This window comes from Diplotaxodon limnothrissa, linkage group LG19, assembly GCF_057381915.1.
Source record: "Diplotaxodon limnothrissa isolate DT_005_m linkage group LG19, D_limnothrissa_male_GT1.1, whole genome shotgun sequence".
NCBI lineage: Eukaryota > Metazoa > Chordata > Actinopteri > Cichliformes > Cichlidae > Diplotaxodon > Diplotaxodon limnothrissa.
This window is the reverse complement of record NC_140614.1, coordinates 23,296,330-23,320,868: the sequence shown is the minus strand read 5'-3', so window position 1 is coordinate 23,320,868 and position 24,539 is coordinate 23,296,330. Positions and strand designations below refer to the sequence as shown.

The following is a 24,539-nucleotide window of genomic DNA, read 5'->3' as shown; positions in this document are numbered from 1 at the left end:
TATATATATATATATATATATATATATATATATATATATATATATATATATATATATAAAATAATGAGTTTAAGACTGTTTAAGTCTCTTTATTTTCATGTGTAAGCAAATGGACTTTGCACAATTTCACAACTATGAAAAAATAAGGCAGCTGATATAGAGAGCACTGCAAGCTTTCTTCACATTTTTGGCTTACAATTACACTGGCTACAAACTGAAGCAACAATTCATCAAGCATACAGGCTAAACCAAAGTGGTCTTGCAGACACTCCCCCCACCTCCATTACCCTTCAGTGTTTTGGCAAAGACTGATATATGGCTAAACAGAAAAAAAAATAAGTATTTAAGTGTTCTTATTGGGGGTGGGGGACAGATTCAGTAAATACAAACTGGACTAAAATACACCCCTATTAGCTGAAAAAAGCCTGGAAGCCTCGTCTGTGCTATTTTGATAGGGCAGTGTAAGCCAAGAAAATTGCATGGCTTAGGCAACAAAGAAAAAAGCCAAATCTTATTAAGCCAAACAGCAAACTATCACTTTTAAGAGTCAGGCATTTGAAAAAAATCAATAAAGGTTAACTTCTGGGTTAAGCTGAACACATGCTTACTTCACCGTTTTGCATAAGAGAACTTAAAGCAATCTAAAGTCAAGACATATAGCCACCCCCCCCATCTCTCCCAGACATTACTGGTGCCACCATTAATTAAGGCCGGCCCTACAGTGCAGGTGTAATCGACATAAATCAGGGGCTTGTCTGAGTTGGACTTCCCAGTGGAAGATAGGTAGCTGAGGAAGGTCTTTGTCGCTGAGACGGAGAGAAGTTCTGAAGTTCTGATGTCAGAGTGGTGGACGAAGAAGATGATGTGACAGATGCTGCTTGTGGTGCCTGATACCTGCAAACCATTGCAAAAACCACTGACTATATTTTAATCTTTAATATCACAGAATGATGCACAAGATTTAATAGGTGAGATATAAAAAAACAAAACAAAATATGTGAATTGTATTTAAAGCAGAATGGTGCAATGTATGGTAAAGTGCATAGACATGTTTTCAGGAAATCCAATTTATTAAAGAGGAAAACTGAAGACAAAATTACAAAATTATTCTTCTAAAATTTTGCTGCAAAATTCAGTTAGAGCCATAAATAAAGAAATTATCTACTTGCTGTTCTCTTACCAGGACTTAGATTTCCTGACCATTGGTGATGCAGTCCTTTCTCTAAAGAAAACATTTGCCAGGGGATCGTGTATTAGCCTCGGTGTAAAGGCTCTCTCCAGGTGAGTACCATCAAGATTTAACATGAACATGGTTGGGGGAGACATGTCTAACTCCAAAAGCATGATGTTCTCAGCCTGTAAGGATATACAACAATAAAAATGTAGTTAAAAAACACATTTACTTGCACAAAAAAATCCAGCCTCCACTCTAAGCCAGTTTCCATGGAGAAGCACATTAGATTTAATCTGAACAGTCACAAGAGACCAAGATATCCCAGCTCAGTCTAATGTTGGGTTACACTGACACTGATGCAATCCTTATAAAAATATTCGTTTTGCTGGATATAAGGATATCAATATGATCCCTATGGTGGTTATTACTCCTTGGTTGTGCTGCACAGCCTGAAATCAGTGTTAGACTCTTCCATGGTGCTGACTGGTCTTCCCTGCCGTGAGTGTATTTGAACTGAGAACCCGGTGTTAAAGACCACTGCTGTAAAATACCTGTCTATATTTAAACAAGATGGCTATCAGGTAATCAGATATTTCTAACAGTCTGTTAGTACACTTAATCAGACAGCTATAATATTTACCAGACAACTGCATTAAAAAGACTCCATAAAACACCAACGCCACAGACATAGATCCAATCCAGTGACATGAATTAGCTGAAGTGATGCCTAGATGCAGAGTTAAAAGTTTGGACCCAGCCAAATTCTTTGCGATTCAAAAATGGTCTGCAACTGTTGCACACCAAAAACCTTCCATCATTTTATGCAAATAGTTTTCTCCCTTTCCAGTAAAGGCTTCTGTTGTAAAGCTTCTGCTCTTTAATGTCTTATTAACAGTATCTTAACACTGATAAAACATGAAACATTAAACAGCCATAGAGTGATGAGTGATTCTTCTGAAATGTAAACTGTATGCTTTCTTACAATAATGGCTCACTGGCTAAAGATGCGAAAGTTAAATCTGTGAATAGTTTCCATGGCTACAATGGTCTCCGCATCCTTCAGCAAAGGTTGGTGGTTGTGAACATGAAAATGGAAATTAGATCACAACTTCCCTGTTTCGCTGCTGTTTCTGCCAACTGGCCTTGTGAATTTCCAGACACTGACCTGGTATCGAGATGGGGCCCCGGTAGCTGTGGCAACAGCCATCTGTGCATATTGGCTGACTGGCCTCTTGTAACCCAAAGCTAAGAGAGGCCTTCTCCTGACCTGAGTGGGTGCACTGGAAAAAAAAAAAACATAGGAAAGGATGAATTTCTGCAGTTAAATACACTTAGGGTGGATGTCACCTGAGATGTAAACCTTTTTGAGACCCATGTTCCCCATAGATAGCCAGCTAATTAGCTTGTAGCAATATTTCTCAACATGGCAAATGTCCCAGGTTAGGAAATAAAAATACACCAGATTCATGAGAATTCATAATATATCATTATCTGTAATCCTTAAGACCAGAGCCATTTTCATGTGAAGGATTTTTTTTTTTTTACTTTAGTGACTCCCAGTGGTAGCTAAAATTATTGTGGCTGAAAAATACCAGATATGCTGTTAGATGTTATAATTTAGACACAAATTCTATCAATATAGTCAGTATATGAAGTGCTAAAATATCTTTTGGCCAGATCCACTTTTCTGGTTATGTGCTTCTGTTACTTAATTCCTATATTTTCCAGGGGGTTGATTGAGAGCCCATAGAAAAGAAATGTGCAGGTGCATTTAAGTGTAAAGCATGCAGATCAAAAGAACTCTAATAGCTACAGTAGAAAAAGCACATGTGTATCCCTTATTTAAAACCTTACACATTCCAGGTACACAGCGGCTGGTGTTTTTCTGTTTCAGTGATGGATTTCTTGCGTGCTCACAATTTCTTTATGAGAATGTTCTTTCTTTAATGTACCATTTACAGATACAGATATTTAATTTACTGACCTCTCTGATGGAATAACTGGTCGGAGTCTCCACTGGTCCTCCTCGCTGTCAAAGTACAGCCTATTTATAATTTTGTTCTTTTCCTCGGGAGGTATAAAATTCTCAATCAAGAGATATCTGTAATACAGAAGACAAGCGGGTGCAAATTGAAATCAGCCAAAATAATACAAATTAAATTCCTGTATAAAATGGTGTAAAATGGAAACAAAAACTTGGGCATATGTGTGTTTCATTAGGATAGTCTTAGAGTACCTTTAGATAATTGTTGTTTTGAATGAAGGTGAGACATCTGTTTAACTTGATATATATTAATGATATTATAGTGATACAGTATAACAGGAAGACACCTCAATGATGGCGTAAAATTTAAAAGCTTAGATTGTATATCTCCAGGTGAGGTCTAAAACAAGTTGCACCAATGAACAACAAAAAATATTATCTTGGTTACAAGCATGCATGAATAATTTGCATTCCTGATGACTAAGAAAGAACAACGCTAAAGACCCCAACTCATGAAAAAGTTTATTAGTTTATCAAATAAAAATGCATTATAGCCAAAATTGGGTGGATTTCTTTCTTCTTTCTTTCTAAAAAGAAAAATTCCATAATGTATGTTTTATGTACTACTTACTTGTACTTGAGCTCTCGGGTGAGCTCATTCTGCGTCTGTTCAAGTTCCTGTCTTGTTGTGATGTGTTCGTCAATGATTTCTTTCATCTCTCTCTTCAGTACCTGTAGTTTGGTACACAACTGTACAGAAAGGACAGAACAGAGGTCTGCATCACGAAACCTGGAGTAGCAAAATGTTTGCATGAAAACAGTGATGGTTTATGCAAATGTAAAATACCCCCGCACAAGAAAAGTCATTAAAACCTCAAATTTAAGCTCACAATAACAATGGCTAATCTAAGTATTTTACTGACATTGTCTGTGTAAAAAGGATTGTTTATAGTAAATAAGACTAATAGTTAATTGATTTTCCAATAATGCCATTGGGACGCATTAGTGGGTGAGTCATCTTACTCTTTTCAGCTTCTTTGTCTTAAGTTCGATCTCCTGCTGCAGGGAGGAGTAGGTTTCTTTCATTTCCACGGTCTCCTCATCCTGCAGCATCATCTGCTGTTGGATCTCTCGCTCTTGTCTTATCTGCAAATTAAACATTCCAAGCTGAATAAAAGCAACAAAAAAGTTTCTTTATTATTGATTTGATTTTAGACGCAATTAATAACCTGTTCTGCAATTTCTTGTCTCTTCTGCTCAAGCATTTTTTGTTGTTCATTGGTGTGATCGATTATAGTCTTTCCCCCAACTAACAGTTTGCTCTCCATGGCCTGTGAACAAAGATGCAATTAATTATTTATGCAGATTTCTTTTGTTCCACCAGTGTCTCGTTAATCTGAAATTTTACTGATTAATTCACTGGTTTCACACTTACAATACCTTATATTTCTCTATGATCTTCTCCACAGAATCTTGATCCCACTGCATGTCCTCCACGCTTCTTCTGTTTTCATTCAGGTGCTTTAGCTTTTCACTGCTTCCCTGGCAAGCCAGGACTATTGGGATGTCACCTGCATCTTTCAAGTTCCCATCTGGTTCCTCTTCCACAGTCTTCCACACATCAGCATCCCTCTCTCTAAGGACGTCCTCCTCCATGCCAGCCAAACTTTTACTCAATCTTTTGCTATTCCTCCTCCTTCTTCTCTCTTTCGCGAGCATTCCCCGCTCCTCTAGCTGAGCTTTCAAGCGTGCGATCTCCTCCTGAAACTCCCTCAGCAGGGCATCTTTGGGGTCCTCATTAATCCGTGGTTTGTTCTTTATTTTCTTGGCTCTGCTGGCGTATCTCAGCGTGGCCTGGGATTCATCAAAATTCTTGTGCGAAGGCCCCACTGTTGCTATCATGACAGTCTTTGCATTGCCACCCAGGGAGTCCTGGAGCAAGCGGGTCAGTTTGGAGTCTCTGTACGGGACATGGGTGCTCTTCCCATCCACCAGAGCTGAAATGACATTCCCCAGCGCAGAAAGGGACAGGTTGATTTTGGCAGCTTCCTTCAGACGCTTCCCCTTGGCGCCTGTCTTGCTCTGGCGCTCGCTGCCAGCCAGGTCAACCATGTTCAGCTTCCCAACTCGGATGTGGTCCTCACCGTCTGGCCCTACTTCGCTGCACTCCACAGTGATGACAAAAATTGCATGAGACCTAGAGCTGCGTTCATTCATGTTGGTGAATCCCACAGACCTGGACTGGTTGCCTATGTTCATCACATGTTCAATCTCTGTGGCATTCTTGGTCACCACTGAAGACAGGTCTTTAACATACACGCCAAAGTCTGGGCTTTCTTTAAGTTCCAGTTTCCTGTTGTTATCTTTGCACAGCAGGTCTCGGATTTCCTCCTGGTAGATCTCGAGATAGGATGACCTCACCAGGTATTTCTGATTCTGGGTTCTGGATATTTGTGTGAAAATGTGCTGAAATGAATTAGGTATGACACCTCTCCTCTCTGGGTCGTTTGAAACCCCTTGCATGGTGTGGGTTTTACCTGTCCCAGTTTGTCCGTAAGCAAATATAGTCCCGTTGAAGCCTTGGAGGACGGACTCCACCAAAGGTCTCACCGCATCGTCATAAATGTCGCTTTGCTTTGAATTCCATCCGTAAACAGAATCAAACGTGAATACTTTCATTGGCTCATCGGGTGGTGCCTTCGGGTTCCTGATGGTGATCTGCCCCAGTTTGTCATCAATCTCTAAAATGTTTTCAGACCCCGCTATCTCTTCTCTCCTGCTGAACGGCCGGCAGCGGACCACTACCCTGACCGCCTCACAATGTTTGGTTTTGGACATTTTATCTTAAAAAAAAAAGGCTAACATCACCTCACCACGTTAAAAAAGCAATTATCTCGCGCTGAGTCCACATAATTTCTCTTCTCCGTACAGGTGCAGCAACTCCCATTTTATTTAGTGAAGAAAGGCAAACAAGTCAGACACGCCTCATGTGAGCCGCTTTCATCACCCACCGATGACCGCAGCGTCTCCTCCGCCCCGACCATCTCTCAGAAAAGAGGCGATGTCACAAGCTTGTAGAGGAGGCTGATGAAGAGGGGAAAAACCCCCCCCACAGAATATCCATCCATCCAGACCCAGCCCACACGTCCCCGGTACACACCCTGCTCTGCGGACAATGGAAATAAGACATGTGACTTGCGCAACGAATTAGATTTCAGCAAACCTTGTGGCCCACAGACGCGGCTCGTTTCCCATCTGAGCAGGACGTGAACGCACCTTGCAAAAGACAACGCAGGTTTATTTCATTCAAGCTTTTATTTCACATCACATTGTCCAGACCAAACCAGAAAATCTTCCACGTAGAAAAAAGAATGAAAAGGCATTCGCTAAAACATACTTGTAGACATTCATTATAGAGGAATTTCATTGTTACCATTTGGAGCCGTTTATTTTACATCTACAGTGTTTTTACATATGCAATGTGTAAATAATTAGCCCCTAACACACCTATGCAATTTTTTTTGTTAATGATAAAAAAACAACTTCAATTTTAGATCATCCGTTGCCAGTTTATTAGATAGACCTAACAAAAACCAATGCAGTCTGATCTCCATGAAGATGGAAATGTTCCAGTTTTTCTGACAGTTTTAAAGAGGTATTGATTGCGTTTTATGATAATTTGGGATGCTTTTGTGCACACACACCGTGGGAAAGAATTCAACACACCTCAGATTGCATCCTGTCAAATAATCACAAAATTAGATCTACACCACTTTAAAACACATTAAAAAACAGAACATTACAAATTTCATGAAGGCAGAATTTACTGTAGGACTATTACATTAAACAGCATTACTTAAGGTTAGGTCAAGGTTTAGACTCAGTGCGTTTCCCCACCCTATACCGATATAAATGTTAGGCACATTCAAATGGCAGGCTGGAGTTTTTACTATTGGCTACTGGCACAGCATGGTGATTCGGTCACTTGTGAAATTTCTTGCTGGAATCTTTTGCATGGTCCAGTAGAAGCTGGCATGGTGCAAAGTGATTCCCGTAGACGGCCTCGTATTGCCTCATCTTGTTCACCAGTTTGTCAGCACCAAAGCTGTCCACGAAACGGAAAGGTCCTGGAAGCAGCAAGATGTATGAGAAATATTAGTATTACATACATTAAACAGGAGTAACTGCAAGATGAGTATTCAGTTGTGAAATGTCTTTGCAATCAAATCTGACCTCCAAGGTAGGGGGGGAATCCAAGACCAAACACTGCTCCGATGTCTCCTTCCAAGGGGTTGTTCAAAATACCTTCTTGCAAACACATCACAGCTTCGTTGACAAATCGAGAGACAAGTCTGTACTGCACTTCAGAGTCTGATGAACTGTGAGAAACACGAGTGGTTAAACATCCCAACCTCAAGAAGCAAGTAGAACACTGCATGAACTTTTAGATTTAGACCTGCAATGATAGCACTTTCTCTCTCCCCACCCCCTTTTTTTTTTTTTTAATAAGAAAAGTCTGAACTGAATGTCCTTTTACTACTACTACCTCTATAACTGTCAACTTACACAGAGGGGTTTGGTGTCAACTTATATTTCTCAAGAATGTCTCCAATATCCGGGTTCACATCTCTGACTTTAGTTCCTGGCTGGTAGACGTAGCAACCCTTTCCTGATTTGCGGCCTTGAGAATAATAAAGAAAACATTAACACAATTGAGAATCAAGTAAAATTAAAACTTAAGCCCTTAAGTCACTCACCATATTTCAGTAAGAAGTGAAGTACATACCCTTGAATCCAAGGTCCACCATAGTCTTCAAAACCTCCACATTTCCACCACCAAAGCGGGAGCCAAAAACTTTCCCAAGGTCCTCTGCCACATGGGCTGCAACGTCAATGCCAACTTCATCAGCCAGTGTGGCCAAACCCACGGGGAACCCAAAACCTGTGGTGAGTGCATCCAGTTTCTTGGGGTCAACACCTTCCTGTAAATGCGGAAAGATAAATTAACATATTCTCTATTAAATATTGATGCTGTTACATCATTTACAGCAGTCAGCACTGAACTCCGAGCTGGAATTTGTTACTGGAACAACACTAACCTGAAGTAATCGCACTGCCTCAGCCAACATGGGAGCCAGGCATCTTGTTGTGTAGAATCCGGGTCCATCCTGCAAAAACATGTTACATTTTAAGTTAAACCATTGTTAGTTTTAGTTTAAACTAAGAGGGGAAAGAACACACATGGCGCCAAATCTCACCCCAACAACTATGATGACTTTTCCTTGCTTCAGGCCAACTGCCACAGCGGAGGCAGTGGTGTCCTTTGATGTCTTATCAGTGGTTATAATCTCAAGGAGCTGCATCTTGTCCACTGGAGAGAAGTAGTGCATTCCAATCACCTAAGAATGGAGAAATAAAACAAATCAAAACTTTCTGATTTCAGGTTAGGTCAACATCAGCACCATTTTTATGGATTTTTATATATAGCATTATTTGAAAGGTGGATCTTAGGAAGTTAAACTCAAGTACAGACCTTTTCTGGTCTTTTGCTGGCAGCTGCGATGTCCTTTATGGGCAGAGCAGATGTGTTGCTGGCAAATATGCAGTGAGGGGGGATCACCTGAGGACAAAAGCAAGATCACAGCTCAAAGTTACAGTTAGTGCTACAAATGCTTACAAACCAAGTATAAATCACATGGTTTAAAAAAAAAATTATACTCACAGCTTCCACCTCCTTTATAACTTTATGCTTGATGTTTATGTCTTCAAACACAGCTTCAATAACCATGTCGGCCTTTTCAAAACCCTTGTACTCCAACTGGCCAGTCAGGTTAGACAGTATAGAGTCTCTCTCAAACGATGTAATGCTCTTCTTTTTAGTCTTATCATTGAGCCTTGTTTTAAAAGAAAGAAGTCATACGAGTCAGCAAAAAAAGCTATAACATTACCAGAGGTGACCTGACCGTTATTTTATCATGGCTGTGTCACTGCATTTCCCATCAGGAGGTGGGTTCGGTGCTGGGTGATATAGAAATGAGCTCACCCTTTGTAAACCTGCTGTTCGCCTCTTGCCAGTCCTTCCACTGTGGTGTCTTTCAGGATTGTATGCACACCTTTGTCCACGCTCACTTGAGCAATACCTGCTCCCATAAGACCTGCTCCCAAGATGGCAAGAGTGCTAGTGGTAAAGAAAGACAACCTAGATGTTAACTTACTGTCATGAGGGTCAATATGTCATATTATTTAAAAAAAATAAAAATAAAAAAATAAAATAAAATCAGCAGCAAGAATTCACGCAGGACTAAAACTCATTAAAAAAATATCAAGGGCAGGACATTAGCAACTTTAATTATTAAAAGAGGAAGACTTGCTTGGGAATGTTCATGTGGGTTGTACTTTTTTGAAAGCTTTTGGCTTGTTTATAGTTCTGTTTTGACTTCTGGCAAATTACCAGTTGTGTTAAAATTCTTTAAGTTGTTTTGTTTTTAAATTGCTGGATGCAAATATGCTAACTCCCTTCCCATCTGCATTACACTTACTTCACTTCTCTTTCAGGGGTTCCAAAGCGATTCTTCTTGCATGCAACCTGACCATGGTACAGACCAATCAGGGCTGCCGATTCTGAAGTTTTAGCCAACTGACCAAAATTCTGTGATGAACATGGATATTGATGCCGTTTATAAACACATTTTATTAATGTAAATATTTAGGGTGCCAATAATTTAGGAAAACAACCTCACCTGAGACTCCGCTAAGTATCCAGCAACAGGTCCTTGTTCAACTCCAGTTTTCACACACTAAGAGGAGGAAAAAATATATAATAAAAATGTTATATTATTTTCTTAAAAAATCTCGTCATAGAAGCCAAAGGTGCAGATTGCATGAGAAAGGTTTACCCAAAAGCGATGCCATGACTTTGACTTCTCTGTACTATTCATATCTTTCACTGTATTTCCTAAAACATATTCATTAGAAGGCGCTTTTACTTACTTCGATGATTTTCAGGGGTGCTGGATAAAGTCCTTTGCTTTGCTTCATAACTTTGCCTTGGACCGTTTTGTAAATCTGATTCCGGACAAAGGGGAAGCTCATAACATAGTCTTGAATCTCTATGGAGATAAGAACAGAAATGTTATTACGATAAAACAAGCAAGAGTGACTACAGAATCAAATGATAAACAAATCCAATACAACTTACTCTGCATTGTACCCTTTTCTTTGCGAAGAGAAATCTTTTTGTTGGCAATCCCTTTGGCACACTCAATGGCAACTTCCTCAAGGTATTCTATTGTTCTTTCCTCTGGACTCTTCAGTCCTGGTCCTTTAATACAAACAGAAATAATCTCATCCTCAGACTGAACAGCGTACACTCAAATACCGTATTTTCACGACCATAAGACGCACTGTACTAAAAGGCGCAGTCTCAGTTATGTGTGCCATTACTGTATTTAACACACACATAAGGCGCACTGGATTATAGGGCGCATACAAGTACTGTATGCGTATTTAAAAATAAAGCGGGAGCAAACCTGAGTTCGGTACCTTACTCACATTTCTATTACCAGTAATTGTCATCATCAACAACACACAAGCATACAAGAGTGCATATTTAAAAATAAAGCAGGAGCAAAACTGAGTTTGGTACTCACATTTTTATTACCAGTAATCGTCATCATCAACAACACACAAGCATACAAGTGTGCGTATTTAAAAATAAAGCAGGAGCAAAACAAAGTTTGGTACTCACATTTTTATCATCAATCAAACCCATCGAAGTCCTCATCCTCTGTATCTGAATTGAACAGCTGCGCTAAATCTCCATCAAACATGCCAAGTTCACTTTCTTCACTGTCAGAGTCACTTTCCGTGCCGTGCGGCTCCTCGGAAATGATGCCGGCTTTTGCGAAAGCTCGAACAACAGTGCCAGCAGACATGTTAGCCCAAGCATCTACAATCCATTGGCAAATTGTGGCGTAACTCGCCCGGCGCTGCCTTCCATACGGTGTGTTCACACCGAACGCGATGGACGCGAATAGAGCGTCAGGTTTACATGTAAAGTCAATGGAAAGGCGCGATGACGCGCGATTGCGGGTCCCGCGAAAATTCGGAAGCAGATTTGCGTCGCGAAAACGCCAAAACGCGTGAAACGCGCGTCAGTGTAGCGCGTCTGGCGCGTTTGACGCGCGAATAAAACCACGCGCGTGAGTTTTTGTGTTGCACTTTGTGCATACGCGCGTTTCGCGTCTACCGCTCGAGTTGGAAAAATCTGAACTCCAGCGTCAAATCGCGCCGCGACAACCAATCAGGAGCCTGGTGACGTGGCTGTTACCTAGGTCAAAGGGGCAGATCCAGCCAAAGCCTTTCATACTTCAATGGAGGGGAAGGCTAATCAATGCGGTAGCAAACAACTCGGAGCTGTACAACACCAGCTGCTTTCAGTACCGAGACAGGAATAAAAAGGACCGAGCTTGGAGGAAGATATGTGAAGAGATCGGGCAACCTGGTAAGTTCATTCATTTCTCTTTTGAAAGTTTTCACTGACCCGGGGAAGCAGCACAAAAGCTAGCAAGCCACCGCTATTTTCCCACTGACGTACAAATACCGTTCTGCTTTTATGCATGTTATCATTTAGGAATATATTTTATTGTTTATTAATAAACAGCACACAGTGGTCCCGCTGTTCATCCGTCACTGCTTTGCTTTTTCGCTGATTTTTTATTGCACAGTACAGCATTGCATTCTGCAGCCTGATTGACAAATCTCCTGCGCTTGCCAAATTTATCACGTTTGGTTTTGATAACCATCGCGTCCAACAGAAAAAACAGCACAAAAACACCCATAACTATGAGCCTCATTCGGAAATAGACACCTGCACCGTGAGGGAAAAAGGCGCACGAAAGTGGCGGGCAGATGAAGACAAACCGCGGCATAATAATACTTTTACGTTTTGCAATCTACAAAGGTTTGCACTTTGAGAATCAATTGTGAGAACTGTGACCAGGGGCTAGTTATTCTGAGAACCCCTGCAATAAATGAGGGACCACTGTCTACTCTACGATTATTATATCCAACCTGTTAACATTTAATACTGTATTGATAGAACCAACTGATTCTGCAGCAGAGCATCCCCAGTCCCTGAGCTCCTGCTGCTGCACCCACAGATATGTACAGCAAGCACTGATACCTTTTTAGTCGGTGGGATTCCCTTGTGATCACCTTTACTAAATATCTACAACCAATCTGATTATATCCTGTTATTGTTTTTTTTTTTTTCAATGTTGAAATTAAAATCTAGTAGCAGCCTTCTCATTTCTTTGTGTTTTGTGCTGTTTTACAGGCCCACAGAGGAGGACGGCTCCGAGGCAGATGAGGGACGGGTCCCAGGACGGTCCATCGGCGGTGGAGCTGGCCATCCTGGAGTCCCTGAAGAGGCCACACCAGTCTCCAATGGAGCATTTCCTCCTCAGCCTTGTTCCTGCTCTGGAGAGCAGCTGGTCCTTTTTATTCCTGTCTCTCTGTAAATTCTTATATTTTATATATTTATGTTTAATGTTTTTCTGTTTGAGACTTTTAATATTATTTTAAATAAATGTTTATAATGACTAATGTCTCAGTTCTACTACACAGCAAATGTTGGCACACGACTTGACACATGTAGACTTTATTTCATATTATACTAATGACAAAATATACTGATACAGTGGGATGCAGAAGTTTGGGCAAGCTTGTTAATAGACATTATTTTCCTGTATAAATCGTTGGTTGTTACAATAAAAAATGTCAGTTAAATATCATACAGGAGACACACACAGTGATATTTGAGAAGTGAAAAGAAGTTTACTGGATTTACAGAAAGTGTGCAATAATTGTTTAAACAAAATCAAGCAGGTGCATCAATTTGGGCACCACAAAAAAGAAATGAAATGAATATTTAGTGTATATCAATGTGTGTGTCTCCTATATGATATATGGGGTGCCTTTGTCTGGATGTGCTTCCCATCCAGAGCTGCACAGCACAGAGGAAAGTTCCAGCGCTCCTGGAATCCCTCTGTGATGGAGCGCCAGTCTCCAGGTGAAGGCACAGCCATGAAGTCGTCCACTAGACAGTCCCAGATGGACGTCGCTGCCTGGGGGGTGATCTGGCTCACCGTGGACACACCGACTCTGAAACTGAACGCGATGGTCCTGAAGGAGTCCCCGGTGACAAGGAACCTGGACAAAATTGTTCAAAATTAGTATTATGTGTGCTGCAGTTACAAAATACATTATTCAAATTCCAAAATACTTTTGTGATGTCAGATTTAAATCACAAAACATGAATCTTACATAAAACATTTTGTAATTATAAGGATAATTACAAAATGTATATTAGATAATATCTAAAACAGTTGTGTTTTGTTTTAACTTTAACATATCATAATTTGATTGGTAGCAACTTTCACAACTACAGTGAGCCAATCACTCATAATTCCTAAACATGTCAATCAGGTAGGAATGAAGTGAGACATTAATAGAAATAAAGAGTTGTGTGTTGACATGTAGCCCTTTCCTTGCTTAAATCATTAATATTTTTGAAAAATTAATCTGTGATAAGACAGCTTATCAAGATAGAACCATGTAACTAGAGATGAACCAAACTGTTCACAGTTTTATCTAACTCTGTTTTAATAAAGGCTGTGACCCCTGCTATAGAGTCTGACAGCTGCAGGGATTATATACAAATATTCAACTATCCCAGAATTAAACCAGGTCTAAATAAAAAGGAGTGAGTATCACTACAAAGGTTAACTCAGTGGTCCTAATGCTACAGTTTGATATCAGCAAACACCGAGCGCATACATTGATGTGACACCACAGCCATGCTATCATCGCAAACACTGATAACAGCATAAATCGAATTAAATCGGGACTTGATGAGACCTTCTGAGTATCACTAGAAATATTATAAAGAGTCGTCTCTGTACCACAGTTTGCTTTCAGTAAACACCGACAGCATTCACTGTTAGCATAGCACATCCATGTTAGCAGTGTATAACTGGATGGATTAGCATATTAGCACAGATATCAATAAAGGACTACCGTATTAAATAGTTTTACTAACCTCAGGCAGACGGACAGGCGCTCTGCAGGTGGGATTGAGCGTCTGTAGTTGGTGTCTAGGCGGGCAATGCTGGGACCGACGAGGGAAAGCAGGTCCTCAAACTGGCCAACGGTGATAGCGCTGGAATCGGCCGTCATCCAGGCGCAGCTCCTGGAGCAAGTGGTGAAACTCACCAAACTGCTCATGCCTCTGGAGGACCTGATGGACCCAGGTATGGCGAGAACGTCTTTTACGCTGCTGCTCTGCTCTCCACAGTACATAGAGAAGGGAGACTCTCTCTTCAAGCGCTAGCTCGATAGCTGCCATCTTGCAAAACCAGGTCTGGCACAACTCCCTCCCACATTCCTCCCACATTTCCGGTTCACGCGCGTCAAAATATCATATCATGTGTTCACACCGAACGCGATGGACGCGAATAAAACGCCCCAAACGCCCCTAATTTGACGCGTGTACATTCGCGTCTCAACGCGTGTCCAAGAAAAATCCATCGCGCGTCAAAATATGATATTTTGACGCGCGTGAACCGGAAATGTGGGAGGAATGTGGGAGGGAGTTGTGCCAGACCGGTATCTTTGCAAGATGGCAGCTATCGAGCTAGCGCTTGAAGAGAGAGTCTCCCTTCTCTATGTACTGTGGAGAGCAGAGCAGCAGCGTAAAAGACGTCCTCGCCGTACCTGGGTCCATCAGGTCCTCCAGAGGCATGAGCAGTTTGGTGAGTTTCACCACTTGCTCCAGGAGCTGCGCCTGGATGACGGCCGATTCCAGCGCTATCACCGTCGGCCAGTTTGAGGACCTGCTTTCCCTCGTCGGTCCCAGCATCGCCCGCCTAGACACCAACTACAGACGCTCAATCCCACCTGCAGAGCGCCTGTCCGTCTGCCTGAGGTTAGTAAAACTATTTAATACGGTAGTCCTTTATTGATATCTGTGCTAATATGCTAATCCATCCAGTTATACACTGCTAACATGGATGTGCTATGCTAACAGTGAATGCTGTCGGTGTTTACTGAAAGCAAACTGTGGTACAGAGACGACTCTTTATAATATTTCTAGTGATACTCAGAAGGTCTCATCAAGTCCCGATTTAATTCGATTTATGCTGTTATCAGTGTTTGCGATGATAGCATGGCTGTGGTGTCCTATCAATGTATGCGCTCGGTGTTTGCTGATATCAAACTGTAGCATTAGGACCACTGAGTTAACCTTTGTAGTGATACTCACTCCTTTTTATTTAGACCTGGTTTAATTCTGGGATAGTTGAATATTTGTATATAATCCCTGCAGCTGTCAGACTCTATAGCAGGGGTCACAGCCTTTATTAAAACAGAGTTAGATAAAACTGTGAACAGTTTGGTTCATCTCTAGTTACATGGTTCTATCTTGATAAGCTGTCTTATCACAGATTAATTTTTCAAAAATATTAATGATTTAAGCAAGGAAAGGGCTACATGTCAACATACAACTCTTTATTTCTATTAATGTCTCACTTCATTCCTACCTGATTGACATGTTTAGGAATTATGAGTGATTGGCTCACTGTAGTTGTGAAAGTTGCTACCAATCAAATTATGATATGTTAAAGTTAAAATAAAACACAACTGTTTTAGATATTATCTAATATACATTTTGTAATTATCCTTATAATTACAAAATGTTTTATGTAAGATTTAAGTTTTGTGATTTATATCTGACATCACAAAAGTATTTTGGAATTTGAATAATGTATTTTGTAACTGCAGTACACATAATACTGATTTTGAACAATTTTGTCCAGGTTCCTTGTCACCGGGGACTCCTTCAGGACCATCGCGTTCAGTTTCAGAGTCGGTGTGTCCACGGTGAGCCAGATCACCCCCCAGGCAGCGACGTCCATCTGGGACTGTCTAGTGGACGACTTCATGGCTGTGCCTTCACCTGGAGACTGGCGGTCCATCACAGAGGGATTCCAGGAGCGCTGGAACTTTCCTCTGTGCTGTGCAGCTCTGGATGGGAAGCACATCCAGACAAAGGCACCCCATATATCATATAGGAGACACACACATTGATATACACTAAATATTCATTTCATTTCTTTTTTGTGGTGCCCAAATTGATGCACCTGCTTGATTTTGTTTAAACAATTATTGCACACTTTCTGTAAATCCAGTAAACTTCTTTTCACTTCTTAAATATCACTGTGTGTGTCTCCTGTATGATATTTAACTGACATTTTTTATTGTAACAACCAACAATTTATACAGGAAAATAATGTCTATTAACAAGGTTGCCCAAACTTCTGCATCCCACTGTATCAGTATATTTTGTCATTAGTATAATATGAAATAAATTCTACATGTGTCAAGTTGTGTGCCAACATTTGCTGTGTAGTAGAACTGAGACATTAGTCATTATAAACATTTGAAATAATATTAAAAGTCTCAAACAGAAAAACATTAAACATAAATATATAAAATATAAGAATTTACAGAGAGACAGGAATAAAAAGGACCAGCTGCTCTCCAGAGCAGGAACAAGGCTGAGGAGGAAATGCTCCATTGGAGACTGGTGTGGCCTCTTCAGGGACTCCAGGATGGCCAGCTCCACCGCCGATGGACCGTCCCTCATCTGCCTCGGAGCCGTCCTCCTCTGTGGGCCTGTAAAACAGCACAAAACACAAAGAAATGAGAAGGCTGCTACTAGATTTTAATTTCAACATTGACAAAAAAAAAAAAAACAATAACAGGATATAATCAGATTGGTTGTAGATATTTAGTAAAGGTGATCACAAGGGAATCCCACCGACTAAAAAGGTATCAGTGCTTGCTGTACATATCTGTGGGTGCAGCAGCAGGAGCTCAGGGACTGGGGATGCTCTGCTGCAGAATCAGTTGGTTCTATCAATACAGTATTAAATGTTAACAGGTTGGATATAATAATCGTAGAGTAGACAGTGGTCCCTCATTTATTGCAGGGGTTCTCAGAATAACTAGCCCCTGGTCACAGTTCTCACAATTGATTCTCAAAGTGCAAACCTTTGTAGATTGCAAAACGTAAAAGTATTATTATGCCGCGGTTTGTCTTCATCTGCCCGCCACTTTCGTGCGCCTTTTTCCCTCACGGTGCAGGTGTGTATTTCCGAATGAGGCTCATAGTTATGGGTGTTTTTGTGCTGTTTTTTCTATTGGACGCGATGGTTATCAAAACCAAACGTGATAAATTTGGCAAGCGCAGGAGATTTGTCAATCAGGCTGCAGAATGCAATGCTGTACTGTGCAATAAAAAATCAGCGAAAAAGCAAAGCAGTGACGGATGAACAGCGGGACCACTGTGTGCTGTTTATTAATAAACAATAAAATATATTCCTAAATGACAACATGCATAAAAGCAGAACGGTATTTGTACGTCAGTGGGAAAATAGCGGTGGCTTGCTAGCTTTTGTGCGGCTTCCCCGGGTCAGTGAAAACTTTCAAAAGAGAAATGAATGAACTTACCAGGTTGCCCGATCTCTTCACATATCTTCCTCCAAGCTCGGTCCTTTTTATTCCTGTCTCGGTACTGAAAGCAGCTGGTGTTGTACAGCTCCGAGTTGTTTGCTACCGCATTGATTAGCCTTCCCCTCCATTGAAGTATGAAAGGCTTTGGCTGGATCTGCCCCTTTGACCTAGGTAACAGCCACGTCACCAGGCTCCTGATTGGTTGTCGCGGCGCGATTTGACGCTGGAGTTCAGATTTTTCCAACTCGAGCGGTAGACGCGAAACGCGCGTATGCACAAAATGCAACACAAAAACTCACGCGCGTGGTTTTATTCGCGAGTCAAACGCGCCAGACGCGCTACACTGACGCGCGTTTCACGCGTTTTCGCGACGCAAATCTGCTTCCGAATTTTCGCGGGACCCGCAATCGCGCGTCATCGCGCCTTTCCATTGACTTTACATGTAAACCTGACGCTCTATTCGCGTCCATCGCGTTCGGTGTGAACACACCGTTAGTGAAACTGTGGTCTCCACCGGTCATCCATCGCTCCCACGCCGCTCGCAGCCTTACTTTGAACGGGCGGTTCACACCGATGTCCAGCGGTTGGAGTTCCTTTGTCAGGCCTCCCGGAATGACAGCAAGCTCACAGTTCATTTGTTTCACTAGTTTTTTCACATCGGCTGTGAGATGGGCACGCATAGAGTCACAGATCAACAGCGATGGTGATGCGTGGAAAAAACCACCTGGTCTCCTTACATACACCTCCCTCAGCCACTCTTTCATCATTTCCTCATCCATCCAGCCCTTTTCATTTGCCTTAATGATGATTCCTGCTGGAAACTTCTCTTTAGGCAAAGTCTTTCGCTTAAAAATCACCATAGGCGGCAGTTTCTGTCCATTAGCATGGCAGCCAAGCACAACAGTAAAAGAAGACTTTTCATACCCCGTTGTGCGTATCGCTACCGTGCTGGTCCCCTTCTTCTCCACAGTGTGACTCACCGGGATGTCAAAAGTGAGCGGGACCTCGTCCATGTTTGTGATGTGGCTGGGCTGGATGTTTTTGTCGCCGATGTGTTTGCTGCAGTAGGAGCGGAAGATGGCCAGCTTTTCCTTATAATCCGCTGGAAGTTGCTGCGCTACCGTAGTCCTGGTCCGGATGGAAAAATGGCACCGTTTCATGAAACGAAAGCACCAAGACGGACCTCCTTGGAAATGTTCAATGTTCATCTCTTCAGCTAGTGAAACTGCTTTTAGCCGAATGGTGACCGTCGAAACGCTTCTACCGCTCGTTCTTTGCTCGATGATCCACCGCTCGAGTCTTTCCTCCAACTCGGGCCACCTCGCCTTATGTCCGCGGAAACTCTGCTGCGTTTTCTTGACCTGCTGGAGCTTGTTTTCTAGCTTCTTCCATTTGCAAACCATCGATTCGTTAATCTTAAATTCTCTCGCCGCTGCTCGATTTCCATGTTCCTCCGCATAGCTGATGGCCTTCAGTTTAAACTGTGCTTCATAAGCGTGTCTCTTTGCCATTTTCAGGGTTGTTAAAACAACGATGTTCCACATAATGCACATACCTGTCCTTTTATACAGGTATGTGCGATTGTCCGGTATATACGATCAATGCCCACACTTCACCCTTTAGCCTTCTCATGGTGTTCTCTACTACGTCCTCCTTACAACACACAGGGCGCACTGCGCTATAAGGCGCGGCGTACTTTTTGAAGAAAATCTAAGACTTTTAAGTGCGCCTTATGGTCGTAAAAATACGGTACTTACCAAACTGCACAGATTACAGCAAATTATAATACTTCAAATTACCCACATGTTCACCATTTTTTAATTTTACTTGGGTAGCATTAGAGTTTTACCTAGAGGATCTACAAGTTGGTCAACAAGCCTCATCTTTTTGGCTTTATCTGCTCGGATATTTCGTCCTGTCAGCATCATGTCAAAAGCAGAGGGGAGGCCAACCTACAGGTAAAGAAAGCAGATCAATAATGCACTGAATAATCATCACTATTTAATGTGTGGAGAAAGAAAAATACACTAATATATTTTTTTAATTTTTATAGAGGTTATAATGTGGTCCACACTAGAAAACAGCACATGATGAACTGGAGTGATAATCAGTCTGCAAAGTCTCCAACAGCTTAAACCAATTACGAGCATTACCTGACTGCTCTGTATTAGAGCTTTGCCAATATAGAACATCGTTGCTACCATTTCACAAGTATCTCCCTGAATGCCACTTTTTTAAGTGAATAAAGTTCAACAAAATCAAAGACAATTTGGGGAATAAATTCCAGTACTAACCATTTTGGGGAGTCTTTGCGTACCACCAGCTCCAGGTAGAAGACCCAGCATCACCTCTGGAGTCCCGAGAACTGTTTTGTTGCTCTTTGTTGCAACTCTGTACTGGCAGGCAATAGCAAACTGAAATGCAACACAAAGAGCAGGTTAGAGAACACATTATCATCATCGATCCCTGTTAAACACAGCAAGCTGCTAAAAATAACACTTATTTACCTCTAAGCCGCCTCCTAAGCAAGAACCATTGATGGCAGCGACAATGGGCTTTGGAGATTTTTCAATCTGCTCAAACATTTTCTGTCCTTCCTGAGAAAGTTTGGTAACCTCTTCTGGGGTTTTGCAGCCCTGGATCATACTGAATCAGATGTAGAATATTTTAAATAAAATGACAAGCCACTTGGACTCATTATTCAGAGACGTCACTCATTTTAGGGTCACGCTTTGTGTCTGCACTACCACCCTTAAGGAGTTTGTGCTTACTTGATATCAGCTCCTGCAATGAAACATCCCGGCTTTGATGAGATAAGAACAGCACTGTTAATGGCATTGTTTTCCCACACTTCATTCATGACCTCTGTCATCTCTTTTTGCATTTGAATAGACAGTGTGTTGACCTAGAGGGAAACATAATTATAGTTACATTTAACCTGCACGATGCAAGACTGTAAAATAAACTAACTGTCTGTTACTGAGCTCACACCTTTGAGTTTGGGTCATTAATCCGTACAACAGCGACGTCTCCCTTGACTTCATAGTTCACATGTGTTCGGGCTGCAAATACAGAAAGAAGAGAGTGTAATTAGGTTCAGCGAGTGTCTGACATATTTTTATACAGATGATTGACAGTATGATTGTTCTGAAATTACCTAGCATGGCAGGAGATACTGAGAAGGAGCGATAAGATGGGCCTGTAAAAACCAAGGGAAAAGACAGTGCATTATTAGTTTATGTGCCAAGTTAGTTTACTATTGGGTTTTTCCATCACAAATCTCTGTATGACTTCTGCTGATCCATGTCCCATCTGCCTGAAAATTTTATGATCTAAAGTTAGGATAAATACACTAATTGCTGTTCAATTTTAGCTTTATATAGGAAATCCATTTAAGATGCACTTTTTTGAAAAATGGTCCAATCCTTTTCCAACATTTTTTCCCCACAAAGTTAATTCTCAGGTAGTATTTGTACATGAATATAAATATTACCATAAAGTTCAATCAGAGCCAGGGGTCTTGGCCTTGGAATACTACTTACCCGAAAGAAGCTACTAATCCCCCTTTTATTACTGTTAATTACTCCAATATACATTTATTTTTTTATGTAGAAAAATATTTACATTATACTTTCTGAGCCCTTGAAATCTCTTGGTATATGTTAAACTTAACCTGAATTAACACAATCCTTCAGGGTAGCAGATGTCAAAATGGTTGGTATAGGATGTATTGAAAAGGATATGAAATATGCATGTATTTCACAAAATCATTTTCTTAGTTATAATTAGAGTAAAATCTGGAAAAATCACAAGTTTTGTTTTTCCGGAATAGCTACAGATATTTCTTTTTTAAGATAAGATAAGATAACCTTTATTAGTCCCACACGTGGGAAATTTGTTAATTGTTAATTGTTATTGTATAACTTGTCATATTAGCTCAATCCTGCACCAAAGTTAAGTAAGTTGATTATTCATTTCACGTTCAAAAGTATTATAGGAGTTTTGTTTTGCATAATCGTGAAATACAAGTGTATATTATTTAGAAACAGTCACGTTGTCTTTTTTATATAAAGGTTTATATTAGTGTGAGCTCAAATGTAACACTTTCTAAGACTGCTTAAATTTATTTTTTCATATTTGAACTAAAAATGCAGATATATCTGTCCCATGTTACAGCTTCTGTTTCAATGTTATAGTAAGAAAGAATTTCAGGGTTTTACCTTTAATAGTTTTTGAGATATTAATGTTCAATGGCGTCAGATTTCAATGTGCGGGAAAAAAAGCCTGAAACTGGATGGGCAGGCCTTCTATAACAAAAATCTCTCTTTCTACATATACACATACGTGCGTGAAGCTAAACTTTCACAACAAGCATTATGTATGTTCAAATCTTGGGGCATAAAAGACAAATAAGAAATGATCTAACAGAAAAAAATGTCATGATCCGAGATGGAATAACCAGTTTTTAAAACATTTTGAAATATTTTAAACAATATCTTTTGCGTACAGATTTAAGAGTCAATGTCATATTTAAAAGGAACTTAAACCGAATGTCCTCGTGCATTAAATACATCTGATGTATATGAGACGTTCACACAACATTTCCGTGACCTCAGTGCACAGCGACCTTTCACCTACATTCTCCCCTCACCAGTAGGACAGAAACCGCGGTCATCACAATTGAGAATACTGTACACAAGCCTTTAAATCTCAGTCTGAACTGTCTTAATCAATACAATGTAAGGCTTAAAAGTGAAGCAAATCGATTTACAGCTTTGATCCACTCCCACTTTAACTTATGGGCTTCCGTAGCAGTAGGCTAGCTAGCGCTTAAAAGTGTTCTCGCTGCACAGATAAAAGTTTAGGAGTGTCGCGCACTTTGAAATTCTGGTTAAACTTTAATTGAGATATACGTTTACTGACTCAAAATTAGCGTTATTTAACCTGCACTACCACACGTTTATGCAGGGCATTCATTGGCGATAAGAGCTAGTCGCAAGCTAATTATACATTTAATACATTTACGACACTTAAATACATTTGGACTCTCGCTGCCATTCTCTCTTCCGACTTTGCTTAAAATGTCTGCATGAAACAAGTGTACAGTCTACCTGTAAAAACGTTATATCTCCTTAATGTGAGTCTGGAGAGAACACCAACAGCTCGTACACCGGCCATCTTGGAAGCGTAGGTCAGTCTGCGGTGGCGTGAAGGGAAGCTAGCTAACTAGGAGGTGCTTTAGAAGAGAAGAACAAGACTTGTACTACTTCCTGAAAGCGGTCAATCGGACAAGGTACTTATTGGCTGTCTTTCAACAAACCCCCACAGCATTGGTCAAATCTCAGGAACTCGCACGTAATTGGACGCCCAAAGACTACAAAACGCCTCTTAACCAAACTGTTAAAAATGAACCAAACGTAAGTACTGCCGGCTGGGTTTCATCCACACTGTCCTTATACATTTTTTTAAATAAAAAATTCAAGCAATTACTACTATTGTTATTACTATTTTGTGTATAGCGAAAATGTTCAATTTTAAAGTTAACAATCACACCGTATTCATGATGCAATCGCAGCATGCTACCACAAGGTAGAGGCAGAAATCAGTGAATACAAACATAACCAGAATATTTGCACTGAGTTCTTTAAATAGCAGAGATATTTACCCATGTATATGTATTTATGACTAAAATGTCCTTTAGCTACAGATTTCAGAGAAGTGGCGCCTTTTAATAAAGGCACGCAGGAAGAACTGCGTCTTTTTTTAAAATTTATTTGCCTAAAGCTACAGTCTTCTGCATAGATAAAGGAAGCACATTTCTTCAGGTAGCCAACAATTTTGTGGTAGACTGCATGAATGATCAGTGCAGATTTGCTCTAAGAAAATTTGCTTTTTACATTAAGAAATATTCACACAGGAGATATTACAAATACAATTTATTGAACAAAAAAAAAGGAAAAAATATTTACAATTACTGTCTACGTGTTTGTTCTCCACAGTAACAGCACAAGGGCGACACCCCGTGGGCAGTTAACTGAATTGCATTAGATTGACAGTTTACGTTACAACCATCCACTTGAAGTTAACATACTAGCCTAACAGTTTTGCAGTTAATTCAATATTTATTAATGTTATAATGTTCACATTTGTGTTGAATCCGTTTTTGAGAGATTTCCTTTCAGAAGTGCGATCGTTTTGGATAAGGTGGTTTGTATTTCTGAGGAACTGCTCTACCTCAACTAACAGGAACTGATCACTTTCATGATATGCTGTTTGTGGCAAGACCAGATGAGGGGATAAAAGAAAATCTAAAAGAAAAGTAACTATAATTCCTTTTAGACATGTGCATAATAGTGAAACAATAAAATATTACTATCCTTAGGCAAAAGTCATACCAGCTCTGTATTGTTGGATTATCTCTTGAACCTATTGCACCATATTCCGTATTATGGTTATATGTTAAATCTGATACATTTTTCTTCATTCTAACTTTATTATCTTATTGACAGTAAGTAGGATAGGACTGAAGAGGTTTCATCAGAAAACTGAAGTGGAAAATCTAAAGTGAGATCTGCACCTAACACTGTAGGCCTGCATTAATTTATTACATTAGGACATGCGTGTAGTTTGTATTCATATGTATATGCTGTCTAAACTGATAAGAAGTATTTATTATACTTACATTCTGACCTTTGGCACAGCGTGTTAACACGGACATTTGAAGGCAGCACCAATATATTGGAGAAGGCGGGATTATGTGTCGTTACGACGAAAGAATCCAATCAGAGGCCAGCTTTTCACATAGTA

General features: G+C 40.5%; 4 protein-coding genes across 4 annotated transcripts; 1 reads left to right on the top strand and 3 right to left on the bottom strand.

Moving 5' to 3' along the window:
* Positions 1 to 743: 743 nt before the first annotated feature.
* Positions 744 to 5,996, bottom strand: LOC146612215 (kinesin-like protein KIF3B). Its single transcript, XM_085342640.1, has 8 exons — positions 4,599 to 5,996; positions 4,388 to 4,489; positions 4,182 to 4,304; positions 3,790 to 3,908; positions 3,159 to 3,275; positions 2,340 to 2,454; positions 1,181 to 1,356; positions 744 to 894 (listed from the first exon to the last, which is right to left on the bottom strand). Exons 1-8 carry the CDS (start codon positions 5,994 to 5,996, stop codon positions 744 to 746), a joined length of 2,301 nt encoding a protein of 766 aa, XP_085198766.1.
* Positions 5,997 to 6,475: 479 nt separating this feature from the next.
* On the bottom strand, positions 6,476 to 22,961 carry hadhab (hydroxyacyl-CoA dehydrogenase trifunctional multienzyme complex subunit alpha b). The gene is made up of 20 exons (XM_085342716.1): positions 22,844 to 22,961; positions 20,890 to 20,931; positions 20,724 to 20,794; positions 20,504 to 20,637; positions 20,240 to 20,378; positions 20,027 to 20,146; positions 19,582 to 19,684; positions 10,357 to 10,479; positions 10,149 to 10,267; positions 9,899 to 9,955; positions 9,698 to 9,807; positions 9,202 to 9,336; positions 8,881 to 9,052; positions 8,692 to 8,778; positions 8,417 to 8,557; positions 8,258 to 8,326; positions 7,945 to 8,140; positions 7,725 to 7,839; positions 7,392 to 7,537; positions 6,476 to 7,285 (listed from the first exon to the last, which is right to left on the bottom strand). The coding sequence occupies exons 1-20, from the start codon at positions 22,908 to 22,910 to the stop codon at positions 7,140 to 7,142; spliced, it is 2,292 nt and encodes a 763-aa protein (XP_085198842.1). The 5' UTR covers positions 22,911 to 22,961; the 3' UTR covers positions 6,476 to 7,139.
* Positions 12,968 to 14,575, bottom strand: LOC146612214 (uncharacterized). The gene is made up of 2 exons (XM_085343280.1): positions 14,260 to 14,575; positions 12,968 to 13,370 (listed from the first exon to the last, which is right to left on the bottom strand). The coding sequence occupies exons 1-2, from the start codon at positions 14,517 to 14,519 to the stop codon at positions 13,100 to 13,102; spliced, it is 531 nt and encodes a 176-aa protein (XP_085199406.1). The 5' UTR covers positions 14,520 to 14,575; the 3' UTR covers positions 12,968 to 13,099.
* Positions 14,803 to 16,400, top strand: LOC146612213 (uncharacterized). Its single transcript, XM_085343126.1, has 2 exons — positions 14,803 to 15,144; positions 16,034 to 16,400. The coding sequence occupies exons 1-2, from the start codon at positions 14,885 to 14,887 to the stop codon at positions 16,302 to 16,304; spliced, it is 531 nt and encodes a 176-aa protein (XP_085199252.1). The 5' UTR covers positions 14,803 to 14,884; the 3' UTR covers positions 16,305 to 16,400.
* Positions 22,962 to 24,539: the final 1,578 nt, after the last annotated feature.